The sequence below is a fragment of the Mixophyes fleayi genome, chromosome 6 (genome assembly GCF_038048845.1).
Source record: "Mixophyes fleayi isolate aMixFle1 chromosome 6, aMixFle1.hap1, whole genome shotgun sequence".
In the NCBI taxonomy this organism is placed as follows: domain Eukaryota; kingdom Metazoa; phylum Chordata; class Amphibia; order Anura; family Limnodynastidae; genus Mixophyes; species Mixophyes fleayi.
In genome coordinates, this window is record NC_134407.1 from 46,245,058 (window position 1) to 46,265,896 (window position 20,839).

Sequence of the window (20,839 nt, forward strand, 5' to 3'; positions counted from 1 at the left end):
CTATAGCAGAGATACAATAGTTTGAAGATAAATATTTATGCTGAATTGTAAGGCCGCAATAATTCTCTAGAATGTTAAGCTGATATAGAGTTCTTTTCTCCCACCAGGAACCGGATGGGACATTTAAAATCTTCAGCCCTGTCACTATACTCAAGCCCACCTCAGACTTGGTTCCATTTATGCCATGTCACTTGGGGATCTTAGGCACATACATCCATGGAGGGCATTACATAAATTGTGGTAAGCTTCTGGGAAGCCCAAAATGTGTTACCTTCCACCAAAAAATACTGAATAGGACTGGATGGAGAGATTGCCTTCAAAAATACAGTGCAATTTTCTTTCCAGACCACAGTTATGGGCTGGTAGCTGACCAAAAATGGACAATCCATTTAAGGGCTATCCTATAATAATAATTAAAATAATTAATAATGATACCTCAAACAAGAATCTATGATTTCTTCAGAACAAAAGCACTCATTGCCTTAGTGAAATATAGACGCTAAAAGCAGGCCTGTCCAACCTGCGGCCCTCCAGGTGTTGTGAAACTACAAGCCCCAGCATGCTTTGCTGGTAGACAACCAGTTGATAGCTGGAAGGGCATGCTGGGACTTGTAGTTTCACAACATCTGGAGGGCCGCAGATTGGACAGGCCTGCCCTAAAGCATTCACTAAAGCAGCTCCCTGGGATTTTGAGATGCAAAAAGAGTAATAGCAGAACTGTGCTGCAGCAGCAATAGCAGAACCCTATCTCCCCTTCATAAAAGGACCTGAACAAAACAGAAAACCTCCTCCTATATCTCCATGCACTAGCCAGGCGGACCCAATTAAAGCATTTTTAGAGAATCACACAAAGTGAAAATCCCAATAATTATGCTAACAGCAGCTGGGCTGATCAAAGTGACTATAGATAGAAATAAACTGTGTGACACCTTGTAAATGTAGTAATTATCCATACACTCCTGTGTCCCTTTTATAACACTAACAATATTTGACACAAAAAGTAGAACTTACGTCCACGGTATTTAGTCTTGAATGAACACAGTGATTTATGACATTTCCTGTACATTCCATATAAAAGTGATGAAACCCCTTATTGTTTTTGTAACTTAGATATTTCACAATTTACTTTGATTGCACAGCTGTACATCTGATGGTTTGGTACATAGCCAGAGTCAAGCAAATACATTTAATGCTGAAGTACAACACAACAGTTAGCCGAATGTTTTGGAAGTTGATGGATACATACTACAGTTTGTTGAGATGGAAACAGATGTACTTAAATTAAAAATACATTTATTTAATACATGAAAAATAAAACAGCAATGAGACCAATTACTCTGAAATTGACTTAATCAAGCACAAATATATCCTAATTAATCTCCGCACATTCTCGGATGTATATTTTCAGACAAGCAAAATTGTGTTACTGTGGATCGTTTAGAAAAGTAAAACAATACTCATTAATTTGTTTTATAAGGTACATATGTAAGAATATAGATGGAGGGCACCACTAGATGCAGAGGTCATTGTACAAATAGATTATAATTATCTAGTCACAATTGCACACCTTCCATGGTGTTGCCAACGTGGTCATATGGAATGATATCGGCAGAAAGCATTTACTGTGGGTAGGTTCCTGCACACACATTCTCTGTGGCAGTATGGAGCTCACCAACACACTTGCAGAAATCACGAGCGGAGACAGATTTGATCCAATATCCCATAAAACTATAACACTTACTACAGTTTTAAAAACATTTACCTGGGATGCAACTTTTTTTTAACTAAACTCTATTCTGTTGAGATCAATAAATATTTGCTATATTAGCTACTTAACAAGTCACTTGTCCTAAAAGCATCATCCTTGGTGTCTTAGGTACACACACACAGCAGACTGGGATGAAGTGTCGGTAGAATATTTTAAATTATATATATATATATATATATATATATATATATATATATATATATATATCCCACAGGATGAGTGCTGCCAATATTATGATACGGGTACTCCCATGTACATTTATTGCTGTGTACAGTAAGAAAAAAAAAAGTTAAATAGATCACTCTAAAAATGGATGGTACTGTGCTGTAGATACCTTGAGCCAAAAACAAGAAACATAAAACTATAACTATAAATGAAAATGCATGCCAGATGGACACGAGATAGATAAGTCAGCAGCCACATAACATTTGTTTTAATGTATACGTGTCAGTGATACATTCAAGATGGTAATAAAAAAAATAAAAAAAAATAATAAAAAGAAACCTTCACGAGAGCTGTGGTAGCAACCATTTCATTATCACACACTGAATAGGTTATAAAAACTGTACTGAACGTGCGTTCTATGAAAACGCAATAATTCTTGCAAAAACAAAACAGATTCATCCTGCAGGTCAGCAGGCCTATTAAGCGCCATTATGTGACATTCTGTACAAGCTACGTGGACAGATCAGAGAGTGAAGACAGAGGATAAGGACACCTTTCTTTGCATTGGTCAATGGTGGTTAGTATAAATGACAATCACATTCTTAAATTGTTATGGTGAGGGGGTGTGAAAACGTACAAGTTATCACTAAATTTGACCACACAGGCCGTGATCTGGGGAGCTTGCCAAATGCTCTAATCTGGGGCCAAACCGTCGTGGAGTGTAGAATTTGACAGCATACACAAAGGTGAATTCCATGACTACTACATTATACAGGGAAACTGGGACTTCTCAATCTATGAAATGGGTTTCCTTCTGCTGGATTGGTTTGGAGCGTACCTCTGGCAGTCTAATGAAAAGATGACACTCTCGCTCTCTGGTTGGAGAGCAGGGTCTCTACGTCTGGAGACTATGCCAGCGATAGGCAACCTGATGCACATCAAAGTCCACGAGTGGCTCTCTAACCTTCAAAAGTGCCACATATTACCCTTCATCTCAGGAAGAAGTTAAAACAATACATGTCATCAAGAAAACAGAGTTATCTGTAATAAATTATCAGCAGGCATTGTAAACTAGTGCTACAAGCTATAACAAACAAATCTGACAATGAAGCAGGAAAGAGCTGTGGGCTGCAGGTGAAGGTGGCTTAGAGGACTTGTGAGGCTCTATGGCCACCTGTTGCCCATCACTGGTCTATGTGTTTGCAGGGACTGGGAGCCAACAGACTCTCTGGCTGCACTGTTCTATACCCTGGAGAGCTGAGAGAAAGGGCAGTCAACCAGGGAGGATTGTTGTGCACTGGGGGTATTAAAGCAACTGTATCTAAGATAGAGACTACTAGCCAGGTGGGCACATTTGCTGTGTTCCTGTTTGCATACCAGCTGCAAGATAAGAATTTATTTTTGGCGTTTCCTCACACACAGAGCAGTGATACAACCAATATAAGAGAATTCACTAAAATGCATTTTTTCTGTAGAGGAAATTTAGCCCAATACAAAAACACACCAAACATCCAAACTATTACATGTACGTGTTGGTTCATGGTCCTTCTTCTATCACACTCTAGAGTGGTACTTTCGGTGGATAACAAGTATCTCCATTATGGTGGTGTTTTAGTCCCTCCAACGTGCTCTGTATTTCATACCCAACAGAGTAAACCAGTTCAATTGGGCTAAACCTGTTTGTGTATCAAACCTTATTAACCTTGCATACCTTTCTTATCCAACTTCAGATATTTAAATATTTAGGTGTACAGATCATTGATTTTCTCATCATGTATAGGACCTACATGATATACAGTCATTGTCATCTTATAAGACAGAAACAGAATTTCATTAGCACTAAAGTCCAGTGGTGAAACAATGTAACTTGCATATGACCATGCCAGTCGCCATGCAGTGAATTCTAAGCCATTGGCATAATCACTAGGAATCTTATCTACAACCTGGACCCCCCAAAAAATCCATGCTAATGAACAGGTTAATTACACATAATGACACATTGATTAACACCCCAGGAAATCGCAAGACGATATTGGCCAGTGCCTGCATTATACATATCATTTTTTAACATAGATACACACATATCAAATAGCTGAAAAGATGTGCCGGTAGGCTTATGTATTACAAAGGACTAAAACATGGACGTCAAATGATCAAACATCCGCCGCATATTTAGTAAGAACCAAACGCACAGATACCTGGCACCTTTCCCATGTAGCACTCCCATTTAGAAGCCCGGCATAATTTCTGTCCCTTTGTCAAACAGTCCAAATCACTTCCTCAGGCAAAGTAATCTCACAAAGTTAACAATCTCACACACACACACACATTCATTACATTACAGTCAAGTCAGCAGCTATTTTGACACCATTTCATCTCTAAAAGATTCTTTATAGTGAATTGTTACTAAGGTCCAGCAATGAAGATTGAACTTCTTAAAATCTGGTCACCAAAACACGGATGCTCTACTCCAGCACTAGCACCCCTGAGATGTCCCCTTCTACCCATCTTAGCTTGATCAGGTGAGGCGCGTTCAGTCCAAACTAACGTGCATTAAAACCCCCTGATTTGTTGCACTCTTCGATTTCTTCATTTTGTCAATAGCCCGCATTAAATCTTTTTGTTGAATTGGTCGTATCTCCTCGCAAGGGCTGAAAATAAATGAGAAACTATTACTTCCAGGCATAATAAATCCAAAATGCTTACTTTTTAACTTTATGTGTCAGAGAAAAACCAAAAAATGTAGTCAACAGGAAAATATACATCGGAGGTAATCTATGAAATACCAAACGGCCAATGCACATTCAAATCAGTTCTGGTCATACCGTACACCACAGTTTGAGACATTGTGCTCAGATATCCATCAAAGCATAAATAGTTACAGAGGAACAGAGTTTGTATAGCATGAGGGGAGGTGTTGTACAAAGTGGGGTGTTCCTTGTATGGACCTTGTTCTGGGGAGCAACGTGAAAATGAGAATTTAATTTGTGGAGCATAATTTTTGCAATGTGATTAAGAGGTAAGAGGTTTTACACCAGCTCAGAGCTAGCAGTCTTCAGGGCTCTCAGTCTTACATTTTAAAAGGGATCTATTTTGTGGTGAAGCACATTTTTAAGTGAACTCTGAGCAATGTTAGAAGAAGCTTCCACACACACACAAAGTGCCAAATGTAATAAAAACTGTCCTGTTGTTCCCTACTCATGATTGAGGACATAAATTAGGCTAAATCAAGTTTCGGAGCATAACTGCCTAATGTTAATGAAAGGGATGGTTATACAGCGTAGGAGTTAGGACTTTATTGTGACTTTTGCACAGTGCACCACTTCAGATGTTCACCCATATCTGCGCCACTATTTGAACTTCTAGCTTTTGGAGGCATCTCCAGAGAAGTGAGAGCAGAGGTGGACAATGCTGGCACAAAGGTGCACAACAAATATGTGTGTTGTGCACATAAAGCACACTTCGTAAATGAGGCAATGTGCCTGTAAGTTAGGTTTCTCGCTCCTGAGCGTCCACCAATCATATTGCAGGTGTTGGACTCCACATGGTTAATTTGAGTTGGGTTACATGTGTGGCCCAGCCACTAGGTGCTTGCTGATGAACTCCGCCACCAGGCCTGACTCCAGGCCAGACAGGGCACATCACCTGAATAAGCAATGTGGAGATGAGATTTAAGCACTCATGGTGACGATTTTACACATTTATAGCTCGATTGATCCAGAGGAAGGCAAAATACCGCCAATGAGGCATCTCACGAAGACTGACAGGTTCTATTTGCCCTTGTATGTGTAGACATACTAACCTTTCCTCATAGGTGCTGGTCACACTTTCCCTAACACACAGCAAAGCAGCGTCTCTGCACATCTCCTTCAGGTCACTTCCAGAGAAGCCGTCCGTACCAGTGGCAACCTGCTGCAAATCCACATGTTCATCTATCTAAAGCAGAAAAAGAAAAGATGGGCGGTTTTTACATGACAGTAGAATGACAAGTTAAAATTCCAATCAATATAGTTAGATTGTAATTGCTACCAAGCAGGACACATGTCTAGTGTCTGAATCTATACTGTTATTATTTCTGCGGTACCTCCTTATTGTAATATCCTGTGTGTCAAACAAATGATAATATGAAGTCTCATAAGCTAAAGTGCCCAAGTGTAATGGTCCAAATTACGGAATAGTTTTTAAACAACTTTGTATACCCTAGTCAATTTCACATTGTTCTTTTCCCCCGGAAAAGAAGGGAGACAGATAGTGCTCTCTGCTGGTATGAAAGTGTAACCCAATAAGTATAACTTTAAATATGTATCCCAAAAATTATTCAAATAGTTGTACTGTCTCAGGTCTCCCCCACTGCCAGCACTGGTAGATTCAGTGTAACTTGAATCTAACAGCAGCGGATATGTCAGGCATGGTTAGATCCAGGTTGTGGTAGATCTATCAATTTCAAGAGAAAAACAAAGTAATATTTTTATGTTATTTTTTGGGGCATATGTCTGAAGAATGATAAACGAGTGTTGCTTACATTCTCATTTCTAAGTATGAGGTTAAGGATCGCCTCTCGCTGTCTCATAGCCTGAAAAGAAAACACAACATATTAAACTGCACATGGGAAACAAGAGGCAATACAGACTAATACAATTTAAAAACATTTAAACACCGAAGCAAACACAGACACACTATGTAACTATGACATTTAACAAAAACTTGGAAATTGTGGATGATTTAAAGAAAACAAACACTATAATAATGATATTATAAAGACATCTGGTTTTTTTTTTCAACAGGGCAGAAAGGACAATGGGCACCAGTTTCCCAGGGACACACCAGAACAGAATATGCCCGACACTAAATAATAGCAACATTGGATTTCTATAGTAATATGGAATTTATATGGCAGAGGATGTCTATCTGTGTTAGATTTTACACTCCCTCTCCTCCTCACTAGGTACGTTATTAAAATATTGTGCAATGTACCGGCTGATTGACGTGAAATCTTGTCGGCATTCTTCTCATAATTGCAGTGTCGAGATCCTGAGGACGGTTTGTGGCTCCCATTACAATCACCTATATCAAAGTGACAGAGGAAAATAACAAATATCTTACATGAGGTTTACATCCAATTCCGATTTAACTGCATAGATTAAGCACCTCTCAGAATTTTCACAAATAGTGGGACACACCAGATGTCTGCTTATGTGTCTAACCAATGTTTTTTAGTCAATTAAATTATAACGCCACAGAAAACTAAAAATGTGGCTTTGTGTGGTACATTAAGCAAGAATACAGATTTTTGCTTACCAGGAGTGAAGGGTCCTTCTGATTCAGTGGGCACCCTAATGTCACTGCTCTACTCTGCTACTTCACAATTAAGGGGCATTGATGATGCCTATCTGAAACAAGTGGTTCAGTAGCAGCATAGAACAGAGAAGCAACGGAACATTATAGGAATTGGGGCATCGGTCAGATTCTTGGAATGCTGTACTCCAGAGAAGCAAAACTTGATACTTTAGTTTAACATAGTGAACTCCTCATAAAGCAAAATTTTAAAGGGACACAAAATAAAAAGACAAAATCAAGAAAAAAACAAAACACATAAATTGTAGTGTTAAACACACCATTAACTATTGACTAGAAGAGGAGTTGTGCAAACTGTGTGTGAATTGCTACTGTAGAACTACAAGTCTCAGTACAACAGCTGCAGAGAGACAAGTTGCCTAAGCAAGAAGGCTCTGGGGATCCTGGAATGTGTTTTTGCAGGTGCTGGTGACCACCAACTCCTAGAAAATACCCTGGTCAGCAGGATGAGGGAGCCGATGTAGACAGTCCAGGCACTATTTTATAAGCAGCAGCAATAGATTGCTGGTCTCATCTGTGAGGAATAAGGAAGTATATCTGTCTCACCCCTATCTGTATTATAGAACCATAATTGCAAATCATCTATGAAATAAAAAAAAAACAAAAAAAAAACCAAAAACTTAACAAAATCAAATTATAGTGTCTTTTAAGAAGCAATCCAAAAAATACTATTTTGTATTCTTTATTGGTTGCTAGGAACGGCAGCACATTTACGCTACATTGGACATTAAAGTAATACCAAGCTACTGGAGAAAACACCTGAAAATAACAATATTTCATCCTTTTCTGGCCTTCAATGTATAGTTCCAGTGAAAACCGACATTGCCATTTAAGGTCCTGTGACCCTCCGCACGATATACACATTGATAAATCCTCTTGTATGGATTTGGAAAATTTGACAAAAGTTATGAAGGCTGAACACTGTGGCTGCATTCCCAGTACCCAACATATCAACTTCAATACAAAGGTCAGCTTAGCCATTAAAAATAAAATAACACGCGCTTTAATGTTCATTTATGGATATGACAAAAACTTATTAGAGAATAATTCCTGTCTAGTAATTAATCATGTTTTAATGATGTGCAAAGCACAATAAAACATGTATATCCTTTATTTAAATGTGTGGGTGTAAAGTACTAAGCATGTTAACTAGCTAAATTACTCTATAGTAGAGAGCAGTGGAACACAGCATCCACTAGACTCGGTGCTGGTAGTTTAGAGTATAGCTTCATATTTCTTTACAGGTTTAATGTCTTTTTGGGAAGATGAAAGGTTTGTATATTGCAGGAAAACACATACACTCCATTGCTTTTTGGATATGTAGGCGCAATATATTACCTGACAGCTATAGTCAGTGTCCAGTCCATCCCAGAGACTCATGAACTGAGCCTTCATCATCGCTGTTGCCTCATGGTCAGTGCTTGAGCGGCTCCGAAGGAAAGAATCTTTAGGGCAGGATAACAGAAGAATGTTGTAGGTCACATTAACGCACAATTAAATTACTGACAGTTTAAAAGCAACACAAGTATGTATTATAAAACATACTATCCTTACCAATCAGTAACCATAAACAAGAATATTAACACTCAAAGGGTTCCTATCACCAAAAAACAACTTTCTTTTTCCAACAAAAGGTCATGGTATCTATGTCATGGAAAAGACATAGGTTTTATACACACAAAAAACAGCTATTAAAACCAACCTGTCACCTACACATTAAGCAATAAATTGAACATTTAGATGCAATGTTACATCTTATTTAGCGTGTGTTACAGTTGTAATGGTTATTCTGAATGAGATGTGCCTGGACATTAATAATAGTGAACAGTGTACTGGGAGAAACATGCTCCCTGCAATCCAGGGGAACTTTATATGAACTCAAACTGTAGGAAGTAGTCAGGTTACATACAGCCCACTGGCTCTAAATGACTGCATGAGATTAGTGTAATATGATCTTCAGCAGCTAATTTAATGAGTGATGATGGTGTTTTAGCAAGAAGTACTGAGTTTCGAGGGAACAGACTTATACTTGATTTTCTCAAAAACGGTATGTCTTAACAACTGCACATTACAATGAGGGTATAATATTAATGTGACGTGCACCCTGTAATGACTGCAATAGTACAGCAGTGACAATTGTAGTGTAGGCAGCTTCCGTGATGCCACAATAGGGATTTTAGATGCTATGATAAGCTGGATCATGGCATAGTTTGGGACCCACTACACTCTCAAATCAAGCCATTCCTAGGGTCTCCATAATTATTTCAAGGAACCCCCAAGCCAAAATAATTAACAAGTAGTCCCCCGCCATGCTTACCACCGATCCTGGCCACAGCACCCCTGTGAGATCACAGTGGCATGCCAGGGAGCTGCGGAGACCAGTTTGGGATCCACTGGGATAGGGTGATCTTATTTACTCAATGGAAGCAAGGTAAATAGGGTATATGTACAACCATCAGAAATAAAATCATAGGACAATTCATTACTTTATGTCGTCCAGGTGATGTAATCATTGGTTTGTTAGTTTTGCTTTTCTCAATAGGGGGTCAGATATGATTTAAAAATCAATGTTCTAGGTATAAAGGCATCTGCAGTGATTGTAGCCTTGTAGTCCAGCGCCCAGGCTAAATAAACATTATATCTGAAAAACTTCTTCTGAAAAGATAACAATTGAGAGAAGCCGCAGGCGTGCTTCCAGCAAACAGTCTCCACTAAAGGATGCAAGCTAATAAGAATGAATAGGAAAATGGATCTTCTGACAGTGAATAAACAGGGGCTTTACCTATTTCATCAATGAAAATGATGGACGGTTGCAGTTTTACAGCCAGGGAGAACACAGCAGCCGCCAGTTTCTGGGACTCCCCGTACCACTTGTCAGTCAGAGTGGACGGCTGCAGGTTGATGAAGCGACAGCCTGCTTCTTTGGCAGTTGCTTTCGCAATTAGAGTCTTGCCACATCCTGGAGGGCCGTAAAGCAGCACACCTATAGAATTAAACAATATTAAACATTATTACACACAACCATGGTTTAATTTTACAGTAGGTCTGTAATAAGGCATAAGATATTGCTTTGCATAGTAATACTTGGCTACAAAGCTGGAAATGTCTACATCGCTGTCTTCTCTCCGAGATCAAGCAGCTGATAAGACTTTTGGATCACCAGGTTCAGTGCTATAGCTACTGCCCGTTTACATTTGTTGTCACATATGTGACCTGGTCTCTTTTTCAATCACTGTCTCCTGACACTAAAATTAGCCTCCAATAATTTCACAAATACCATCATACTTTTCAACATGTAAGAGCCCAGTGGTCTCCAAACCTCAACAATCTATCCTGTAACAGAGCAAAATAATCTACACAATATATCCCTCCTGAAATAAGTCATGTTCTGGGTGATCACACAGGTTCATTTAACATCTCCCCACCTCAATTAATGATACCACCTCATCTTATATCCATAAGATACAGATAGGGCATTATTTGAAACAATACACTTGTTACTCCCTAAAGCTTTCAGGAAATTGCCAGTTTGTTTTGGCAATCATTTGTAAAAGAAATCAATACACAGCACACGTGTATATAACCTGGCTTTCCTTATAAACTCACTTAAAGCTGCTCATAATGACAGCTGGTAACATCCCAGTTCTAAACCTTTTCCATCACTATTCCAATTCTGAGCCTGTCAAAGGTGCACTATTTATAAGCTTGGAATGTATCAAAACAGAAAATACAGCACATGCAACAGCAGATAAATATCTAAAATGTTTCATAATACAAACAGGAACGTAAAATAATTGCAAGACCGCATTGGCACATATCAGTATGTTTGCAGAAATGTAAACCTTTTTTGATGTATGGCTAGAGGGAAACTGTTTATCACAAAACAGACTACGATTATTTAGGTTTTAAACAATGAGTAGTTTTGCCTACAAACATTTGTTTTGCTATATAGGAGTCCTTTTCCCTCGACAGATGCATTTGTTCCTGAGCATTACTTTAGGAGAAATGATTACAAGAATCAAACAAAAAATCTTTGGGTAGTGTTCAACTCATGCTTAAAGTGGAAGTAGATTCGTATTGTGTAGAGAACAAAACAAAGCAAGCCACCACCATATACACAAAAACTTACATATGGAAGATGGAAATTTTTTGGCTACAGGACTTTGTCATTGTGCTATAACCTTCTGTAGACTTGCAGTCAATGTACACCCAACAAGTTAATAGTGAGATTGCACAATCCCATATGTAGGACAGACATGCTACCATGAATTAGAAGGGTCTCTTTAACAATGGTTAAATATTTATTGAGCTACATAAAAGCCAACCTTTTCAACTTCACTAATATACAACTAACAAAAGGTAATTATTTTCCTTGCATGCACGAAATGATCATGTTTAATTTATAGAGGTACCACAAAAGGTCCACAGTGCCATACAGAGAGCAAACAGTAAAACAGGAGAACATAACATTACAATACACAGAAATGAATAGCTGAACCAGCATCAATGAGGTGCAAGGCAAGGTATAGCCTCTCACTATAACTTGAGGAGAGGGGAGCAAATCAGCAAACAGGGACAGAGCCACAGATAGAGGAAAGGAGAGAAGATAGAGGAAAGGAGAGAAGACAGAGGTGTTCTTACGGCATATGTAGCAACAAGGAAGACACGAGGGAAGAGGGCCCTGCCATTGAGAACTTACAATCTAGAGGGCAACGACAGACAAACGGGGGCGAGTCAGTAGGGGTTGGGCTAGGAGGAGAGCTGACAGAAATGGGTTTTGAGAACCTGATTGAAGCCTTGGAGAAAAGTGTAGAGCATGATTGGGAGAGGGAGTGAGTTCCATAGGTTGGGAGCAGCACGGGTGAACTCTTGGAGGTGGGAGTGAGAGGAGGTTATGAGGAGAGGTGGATTGGAGGCACTGTTGAGGCAGATGATGTTGGCTATATGGGAGGGGGGGGATTGGAGGAGGGCAAGGAGTTTGAACTGTATTCTCTGCAAAAGGAAAGGGAGCTAGTGTATTGACTGGCAGAGAGGGAAGGCAAAAGCAGAAGTCAATAAAAAAAAACATGAGACTAGCAGCGTATTTTTAATAAAACATTTTCAACAGTGGCTACTGTGTTCTATTTAGTAAGGGGATCTTAACAAAATAAATGTATGCTTACTAAACCACAAAAAGGGAATGGAATGAAAGGCTGGTACCTTTGGGGGGCTGCAGTAGTCTTGAGTTCTCAAATAAATGCTTTTTCCTTATTGGAAGAATGACGGTATCTTTCAGGTCTGTTATAACATCATCGAGGCCGGCTATGTCACTCCATGTCACCTTATGGGGAAAAAAAAAAAATCACATAAAAGGTGAGGACAGCAGTCTGATCACCTTTCTCTTATACACGTTCAAATAAATGTGCATTTATTAGGACATACTTGTTCTTCTTGGTTACAAATGACTGATGTTACCACTTATAGAATCCCTAAGCCCTACGTTTGTTTTAATGACACTGACAGTTTTATTCCGATCCATGTAACAGAGAGTGCTTATGAACCATGGTGTCCATGTGAAATGCAATTAAACATTCCATGAAAGTGAATGCAGAACTTCAGTACATTTTTGGAAGTTCAGAGGAAATATTGGTGACCAATGCTAGGCATTTTAGGATATGAACACTGAACAGCCAAGGACATTTGTGTTCCTACAATGTTAAAATGTAGAAGTATTGTGCTTAGCAGAAAAAAAAAATCATCAAAGGCATTTATAAATCACAGTGTCTTGGATAATTAATACAGAATATGACTACTCCCAGTTGCCAAAGAAACACAGGAAGGTGTCCAATACCAAGGAACCCCCCCATCCCCACAGCTCTACTCCTTGGGGAGAGGAGGGAAGTTGGATAAAATGCCAATTCTGCACAAAGCGTTGTAAAATTTTACAATGGTTTGAAACTAACTAGCATGCTGAGTGGATCAACAAGATGGGCAGCGATGCTCATTTCATATTCAGTGAGCTTTACATTCTTCACACCGATCTGTCGCATTAACTTCTCAGCCTGGAAAACAGAAAATAGAAACAGTGAGACTGTATTCTCCTTAACAGACCAATGCACAATTTTGGAACTAATAATAGATAGATATTAATATATAAAATAAAATTTTGAGCAACATGTATGACTACATAAACAGATTCTTGTAAGCACTGCCCACCTCATATCGTCCTGGGAGGACAAATGGTTGAGGTTTGGCTGAATTAAATGGTTTATTTTTTTTTCTTTCATAGACATTTATTTCCATAAACCCTTTTACCTGTTTCTGGGCTTCAAGCTTCTGTTTCCTGGTTGGATCAATGGCATCTACCATCCATTTAATAGTAAAATAGGTGACTGCACCGAATATTGTCAATCTGAAGATCAGGCCAACAACTTCATTTCGGCTCAGAGGGCGAGAAAATGCTTCTGCGTGGACCATTTTCTAAAGGAGAAGAAGAAAAATGTTTCAAATCTATACTGGTTGCGTTTCCTGGTGGTAAAAGCTAATGGTATTGATTATACATTTATTCTAATTTGAAGTAAAAATATTAATACAAAATGTAATTTTTATAACATGTAATGTCCTATGAATATAATTAACCTTTATACCTTATTTTATAAAAAAAAAAAAAAAGGGACTACATCCAGCCATCTGCTGTGACACCCCTCCACTTTACTATGGTGCTAATGAGAACTTTTATTAATTAAGCCTTTTTGTATGGCAAGTGTGTTATAGTGTGCTATAAAAAACTACAATATGCTTTAAAGAAGGGGCATGCTATAAAAACAAAAAGTATACATCTATTGTTGAATTAAATAAATTAAAAGTTCAACTGTATTTGAGTTGGAATAATTCTGAAAAAGTTTATTAGGAGACTGATGCAGTTTACAGAAAAGAAAATACACACAAATCATTTCAACCTAATGAAAAACAAGTGGTTTATATATGCAGTCATTTAAAGCAGCACTCCCAGGTACCATGTAAAATGCACCCGACCCAGCGTGCCATTCAGATGCTCTATTGCTGCTGGGGCTCCATGGTCTGACGCACAGTCTTGGCCATAAACTGGGGGATGTGTGATGCTGTGAGAGGGGCGGGGGTTTGTTGGAGGGAGAGGGAGAATGAATCAAAAGCCGCAATCACAGAAACTGGAAATACACAATGCATTTGCTTTCATGGGCATGAACTGCAAGCCTTGGACATTTATCCAGCTGCCCCACTATCACAGCTTTTACTTTGTTTATTCTACAACAAAGAAGACAACTGTGAAAAAGTAAGTACACCCTTACTGCACCCATATCAATAAAGAAGGTAATTTGAGCCAGGTGTTGCTAATCAAGTGCACCTCAACATTCAACCATCAGGACCTGCTACCACCTCTCTAAATAAAAGCAAAACCTTTGGCAGTTCCTTCTGCAGCATTCAGGTTTGTGTTAACACAGTGCCAAGGAGAAGAGACATGTGCAATGATCTCAGACAAACTAGTGTTGCCGCTCATCAGTTTGGAAAGGGTTATAAAGCTACTGCCAAATAAAGTCCATCATTCTACAGTTAAAATTATTATTTACTTTTTATTTTAAACACAGAACATTGAACACAGTTGCTAACCTTCCCAGAAGTGGGCATCCCAAAGCTCAAAACATATGTTTCCCAGAGAATTCACAACGAACCCGAAAGCTACAACCAGAAATATACAGTCCTCTGACAACACAGTAAAATTTGAGACTGCCATCAGAAAGACACAAAGACACTGAACAATTAAGGCTTTAATGGAAGGGTTGCCAGGAGAAATCCCCTTCTAAAACAAAAACTAAAACAAAACTATTACACTACAGCTTAGGTTTGCAAAACTGATCTGAACAAACCACTAGACTTCTGGAACAATGTGCACTGGCCCCGATGAGCGCAACATGGAACTACTAGGCATTAAAGCTCAATGCCATGTTTTTGTTAACACCAAACAAATTGTACTACAAAAACCTCATACTAACCATCAAGCATGGTGGAGAATGGGTAATGATTTTGGAGTTGTTTTGCAGCCAAGGAACCAACCTGGACACCTTACCATCATGAACGCCTCTATTTAACACAGTATTCTACAGAAAAAATATGAGGCCAACAACTGAAGTATGACAGAAACTGGATCATGCAGCAGGACAGAAACACCAAGCAGGCCAGTATATCCATAACTTAATGGTTGAAAAAGAAAAGACTAGACGTTTGGGAGTGGCCAAGTCAAAGTCCAGACCTTCTTGTTGTAAGGCAGATTGGGTTAAAATTCCTAAAATACAATGTAAGAAGACTGATACAGAAATGTATTATTAACTAGTTATTGCTGCTAAAGATGGTTCAACAAGCTAAGGAATCGTGGACTGTACTTTTTCACACTCCTTCATGTTGAACAAATAATTACAAATTAACATCTATTAAGCATTGTTTGTTACATGAGATATGATTTAGTGAAAACTGTATTTGTTATCCTTTCTTGGGATAGATTGGGGGTAAATTTACTTAAATCTATATTCTTCTCTAGAGCTACTTCACAGCACTCTGACAATGCCATGCCAAGAGCCAATTTATTAATATACTAGATTACTGCTCAATCTGCAGCCTTATTCTGATTCGCAGACAATATCAGTAGCAAAGGAGTTTGAGAAAATAAAATGTAGATAACGAAAATACATGCATCATATAGCAAGTTTGTGATTTACTGTAACAGAAGTGTTAATTTATACAGATAACTTCTTGTAGTACGCTTTAGCAACAGTGTCAGTATGTAACTTGTGGTGGTTTTCAAGGTTGTGATACTGCCAGGAAGGTGAATAGAACAGTGGTTCACATTTCACAGAAATAGGTCACCACATAATGAGCTTAGCTGGGACAGCAAGTCTCAAGTCAAAACGTGTTTTTTGGCCAAGTCTATTTCACAAATCGACTACAGTACCACGATTGACTGGTCAAATTCAATTGTAAGATCTTGCAAGCTGTGCTGTTATTTCTTTCTGTAGCTGGTTGCCCTCATTTAGTAATTTTAGTACAAGCCTAAATAAATTAACTACGAAGCCTTCAGAATAGTCTCTACACAACTGCTGCTTTGACATGGGAAGACAAAACACAGATCATAGCATCAAGACAGGATTTCAATTACAAAGATTAAGTATATTATCATTCATATAGCTGTCGGAGTACGAGCATTATGGGAAGCTTTTAAAAATGTATAAATACAGCCTAAAAGTGCCCATACAAGAGGAGATCTGGCCTGAGAGCAGAGACAACAGTTAATCCATCTGGCAGCATTGCAGGTTTTGTATTGGCCATAAAACTTTCATTATATACACAATACAAAGTAACTTACAATAGACACCTGTGATAACGGTTTTACCTCCACACAGGTGATTTTGTGATGTATTATCACTTTTTTTGCACCCTGATTGGATTTAGTAGGATTAAAGGAAGTATTCATACCTTGATGGCTATCTCTGAGGAAACCACAGTCCAATGTGGAGAAATGCGTCAGTGGTTTATGAGCGATTTACTTACTGAATTCTGGAGTTCTAAGATGTGCATTTAACTTACCGATTGATGTACAAGTGAAGCGTGGCTGACATCTATTTTACTATTGACCGAATTGCTTTGCACCCAGAAGGATCAACATTTGTACTACCGGTAAACACAAAGCAAGAACAAGTCAAATATACAACTGGGAGAGTGTTGTGTGAAATCGCTGTCTCCTCTTGTTCGAACACAGATATTTGAAGTCTTGCTATTACAAGTGGCCGGTGGATACTAAACACTAGAAAGAGGGACTTGCATTAAAAGCACCGGATTCATCTTTTATAAGTGTGGAATCCAACATATATATGGTACGGATGAAATTTCTTTTATCTGCTCATTGAAAACTTTCAAAAGGTTATTAGTACTATCTTCATAATACCACAGTAGTAATATATATATATATATATATATATATATATATATATATATATATATATATATACATACATATATATATATATATATATATATATATATATATATATATATATACATACATATATACATATATATATATATATATATATATATATATATATATATATATATATATATATATATATATATATATATATATATAGTTTATGTGTCCCATGGTTTTTATATCCCATGAGAATTCTTCAGTCAATTATCTGGCAAAATCACATTATTTTAGTTTTGAATTATAAAGGTTGATTGATTTTTATCTTATATAAGAACTCCAGATTTTGTTTTATTGCAACATATTATATATTGGTTTAAATAAATTATTTTTAAATATATTGTTTGGTGGTATATATTTACTGAGGAGAGGTTTGTTTGAGCTTCCAGTTTTAGTTTATTAATTTTGTATCAAGATTTGGTAACACAACAGCTCTTAAAGGGAGCAGCATATTTTCTTCCCCTTGGTATTAAAGTGGTAGCTACACTTTTACATTTTATGTGATCATATTGAACATTATTATTTCATTGTATTTTTTGTTTAAATTCAGCACCCAGCAATATACTTATAGGATATAGTGTTTCAACTTACAATTTTACCTAAATCAATACAAGCATCATTGAACACCATAACACTAACCCAAATGTAACTGCTACAGGGTCCATCAATACATGTTAAATTAACAAAAGCTGTCTTATACATTGCCCTAGGATACCATATGCTGCTCTTGCGTAGCTCTGCTCCATTATATACAGGTCTGTGTTAATTTGAAGCTGTATATTTTTCCAGAGTATATGAAAACTGGGAGTAAGCAACCATTGGCATTTAAAGGGAGGGTGTATAAAGAGGGAGTACAGCATAGACAAATATAATACCTGTACAACAGTTAGGAAGGCTGCACTGCTCAAGTCAAAACTTGCTCCAGTCCTGCAAAATTATAATCTATATTTTATATTCACTTTCGTTTTCCTAAGCAGCAGCCACAATGCACCTCTCTGTGACACGCTCCATGTTTATAGCTACTGGTGTCAGGATGTGAGACTTATATATTGTTGAATCATCTGCCATTGTTACTACTAGTCTGTCACACGATTGTGACATAATATAAAACTCATCTTACTGTACATGTATAGATATTAAAGAAGAAAGGTGTATCACAATGAAAACGTTATGATAAGACCATGAACAATAGAAAGGGACATTTTTTTTCCCAGAAAAAAAAGCTTCAAAGACCAATGTGAAACAACCTGAAGCTGTCTGGTTTACAAGAAGTAAAAATAAATAAAAAAAAACATTTTAAAAAAATATATATCCCCTCCACCTTGCAGATGTGCTGGGGGCAAATAACCAAAGTTCTAAAAATAATTAAACATGAATAATAAACTAATGTACAAAATATTAACTATATTAAAATATTTAAATGCGGTGATCAGACTATTAGATGAACAGGAGTAGAAGGGACACAATGTAATGTTATAGGACTGGTAATAGAGTGCATGACTGAGAGCAGCATGGGAGCCTGTGACCTTCCTCCACCTCCTGCCAGGCACCAGCAGCTCTCCTGCCCTCTCTCTGCCCGGCACCAGCAGCTCTCCGAAGCGGGAGACACCCCGGCCTCACCCGGCCCGGCTGCAGAATAAACTGACCAATCACACAAACACGGGTCAGACACCGACAATGTACTTACTGCTCCCTGTCACTACCAATCCAGGAAGTGAAAGCAAAACCGGCGGCTCGGCTGCACGGTGACACCTTCCGGCGGAAATAACGCTCCCTCATGTCTGTTCCGCCTGATGCACAGAGTAATAGACCAAGCCTCGTAGACCACAGTAATGTGCTGTAGGTAACCTTACATCATATACAGAAAACCTGTGGCTGAACAGCCTGTCACAGTAAAATGACATAGCATGGTTTAAAGAAACACTAAATAGCAGATACAAGGTGATCTAATACAGGGTTGCCATATCTTTCATCTGAAAAAGAGGGCCCAATATGTGACTAAATCCAAATATGACAAACTTTTAAAGTAGAGCCTTAGGGGTATATTTACTGAACTGCGGGTTTGAAAAAGTGGGGATGTTGCCTACAGCAGCCAATCAGATTCTAGCTTTCATTTATTTAGTACTTTCTACAAAATGACAGCTAGAATCTGATTGGTTGCTATAGGCAACATTCCCACTTTTTCAAACCTGCAGCTTAGTAAATCTAGCCTTTAGTCCAAAGAAATGGATAGATAATCAACTTGGTTTAAATAAGATATAATTTGGCTGAGCAGATCTTCACATCTACTTTAAAGCAAAAGAACATCTGAAGAATGCTTCCCCATTCCTGTAAGGCTTTAAGGGTTCTTGGGATTCTTATGAAATGTATAGATTAAAGTGAAGGTAGTTACAGGGTAGGGGTAGGTAGGGCTCCCAAAATTTTGAAATAAAACTTTTGCCAGGATAACGGATATGTCACACTGTTGTCCTGTGACATGTTATCCTTGCAAAATCAGGCCAATTAAGCCCTACCAGATCATCTCAAACCATGCCTCCAGTCCAGACTAATACAACCACCTACTGACTATGCCCCACCCACTTCCAAGATATTGATTATTCTTGTGTAAATATTAACTTATTCTGTTAATTTGGGGACATCAGGAGTCTGAATTGTGGGAAAAGGAGCATTGTGAACATAATATTTTAGGTGGAAAAGGGACTGTTCTGTGAACTGGGAGCCCTATGTAGGAGTAATGTAGGCTTGTCAACTCTACACTTGCATCTCTGTTGCTTCTGCCCTTTTAATAAATCTGGAACCTAGCAACATGTGTACAAGCTAAATCAGTAAAATAGCGAGCAGGTAGCAACCAAAGTCATCTCTCCCAAAAACATCTTTCTATCAGGGGCTGACCGAGATCAGTTTACCATTGCACTTGAACTTGCAATTTACAGTGCTCAGGTACCAAGCGTATATGTCCCCAGCATGGGAACATGAGTGTTTCAACCACTTCACGAGCTGCAGGGGAGGGGGGGAAGGGGGGTGAGGGGTGGCGAGTATTGGCAGGATTGCTGCGACTAGATCCATTGACGTGTTCAAAGGTATATGTAGAAGTCCAAAGTTGGGATTTGGTAGCACTCCTGGAGTGAGGAAAACGGGACCAAGATACCCTGCTCAAAGAGGTCTGAAACCTTAGTGACTCCTCTGGAGATCCAAGGACCCAGTCGCAGGTCAGGAATTAACGTCGCCACCGCAAGAAGAGAGAGATGGGAGGAGGGGAGGAAACAGTCCTGAATGGCCTTAACCTTCTTATCCCAGCTCGCTAAGTAGTCCCTAACACTAGGCAGGGCGGCCGCTGTGGACAGCCTAGACCTCCCATCTAGCCAAAGCAAGTCCTCTATCGGGAGCAGGGAAACCGCTTGGCTTTCAATAGAGACCCATGGTTTGCGAGGGTGGGGAGCTGTCCAGTCCTTAAGCAGGTCAAGCCTAGCGGCTTGTTGGTAGAGATCCAAGTTGGGAGCTGCCAGGCCACCTCTTAATTTAGGTCGGAACAGATGTGAACGAACCATTCTGGGGCG

General features: G+C 38.6%; 1 protein-coding gene across 1 annotated transcript; it reads right to left on the minus strand.

Annotated features, from left to right (window-relative positions):
• Positions 1–1,276: 1,276 nt before the first annotated feature.
• ATAD1 (ATPase family AAA domain containing 1) lies at positions 1,277–19,069 on the minus strand. The gene is made up of 10 exons (XM_075216393.1): positions 18,970–19,069; positions 13,583–13,747; positions 13,231–13,329; positions 12,488–12,608; positions 10,071–10,271; positions 8,627–8,733; positions 6,908–6,997; positions 6,456–6,506; positions 5,736–5,869; positions 1,277–4,584 (listed from the first exon to the last, which is right to left on the minus strand). Exons 2-10 carry the CDS (start codon positions 13,742–13,744, stop codon positions 4,467–4,469), a joined length of 1,083 nt encoding a protein of 360 aa, XP_075072494.1. The 5' UTR covers positions 13,745–13,747; positions 18,970–19,069; the 3' UTR covers positions 1,277–4,466.
• Positions 19,070–20,839: the final 1,770 nt, after the last annotated feature.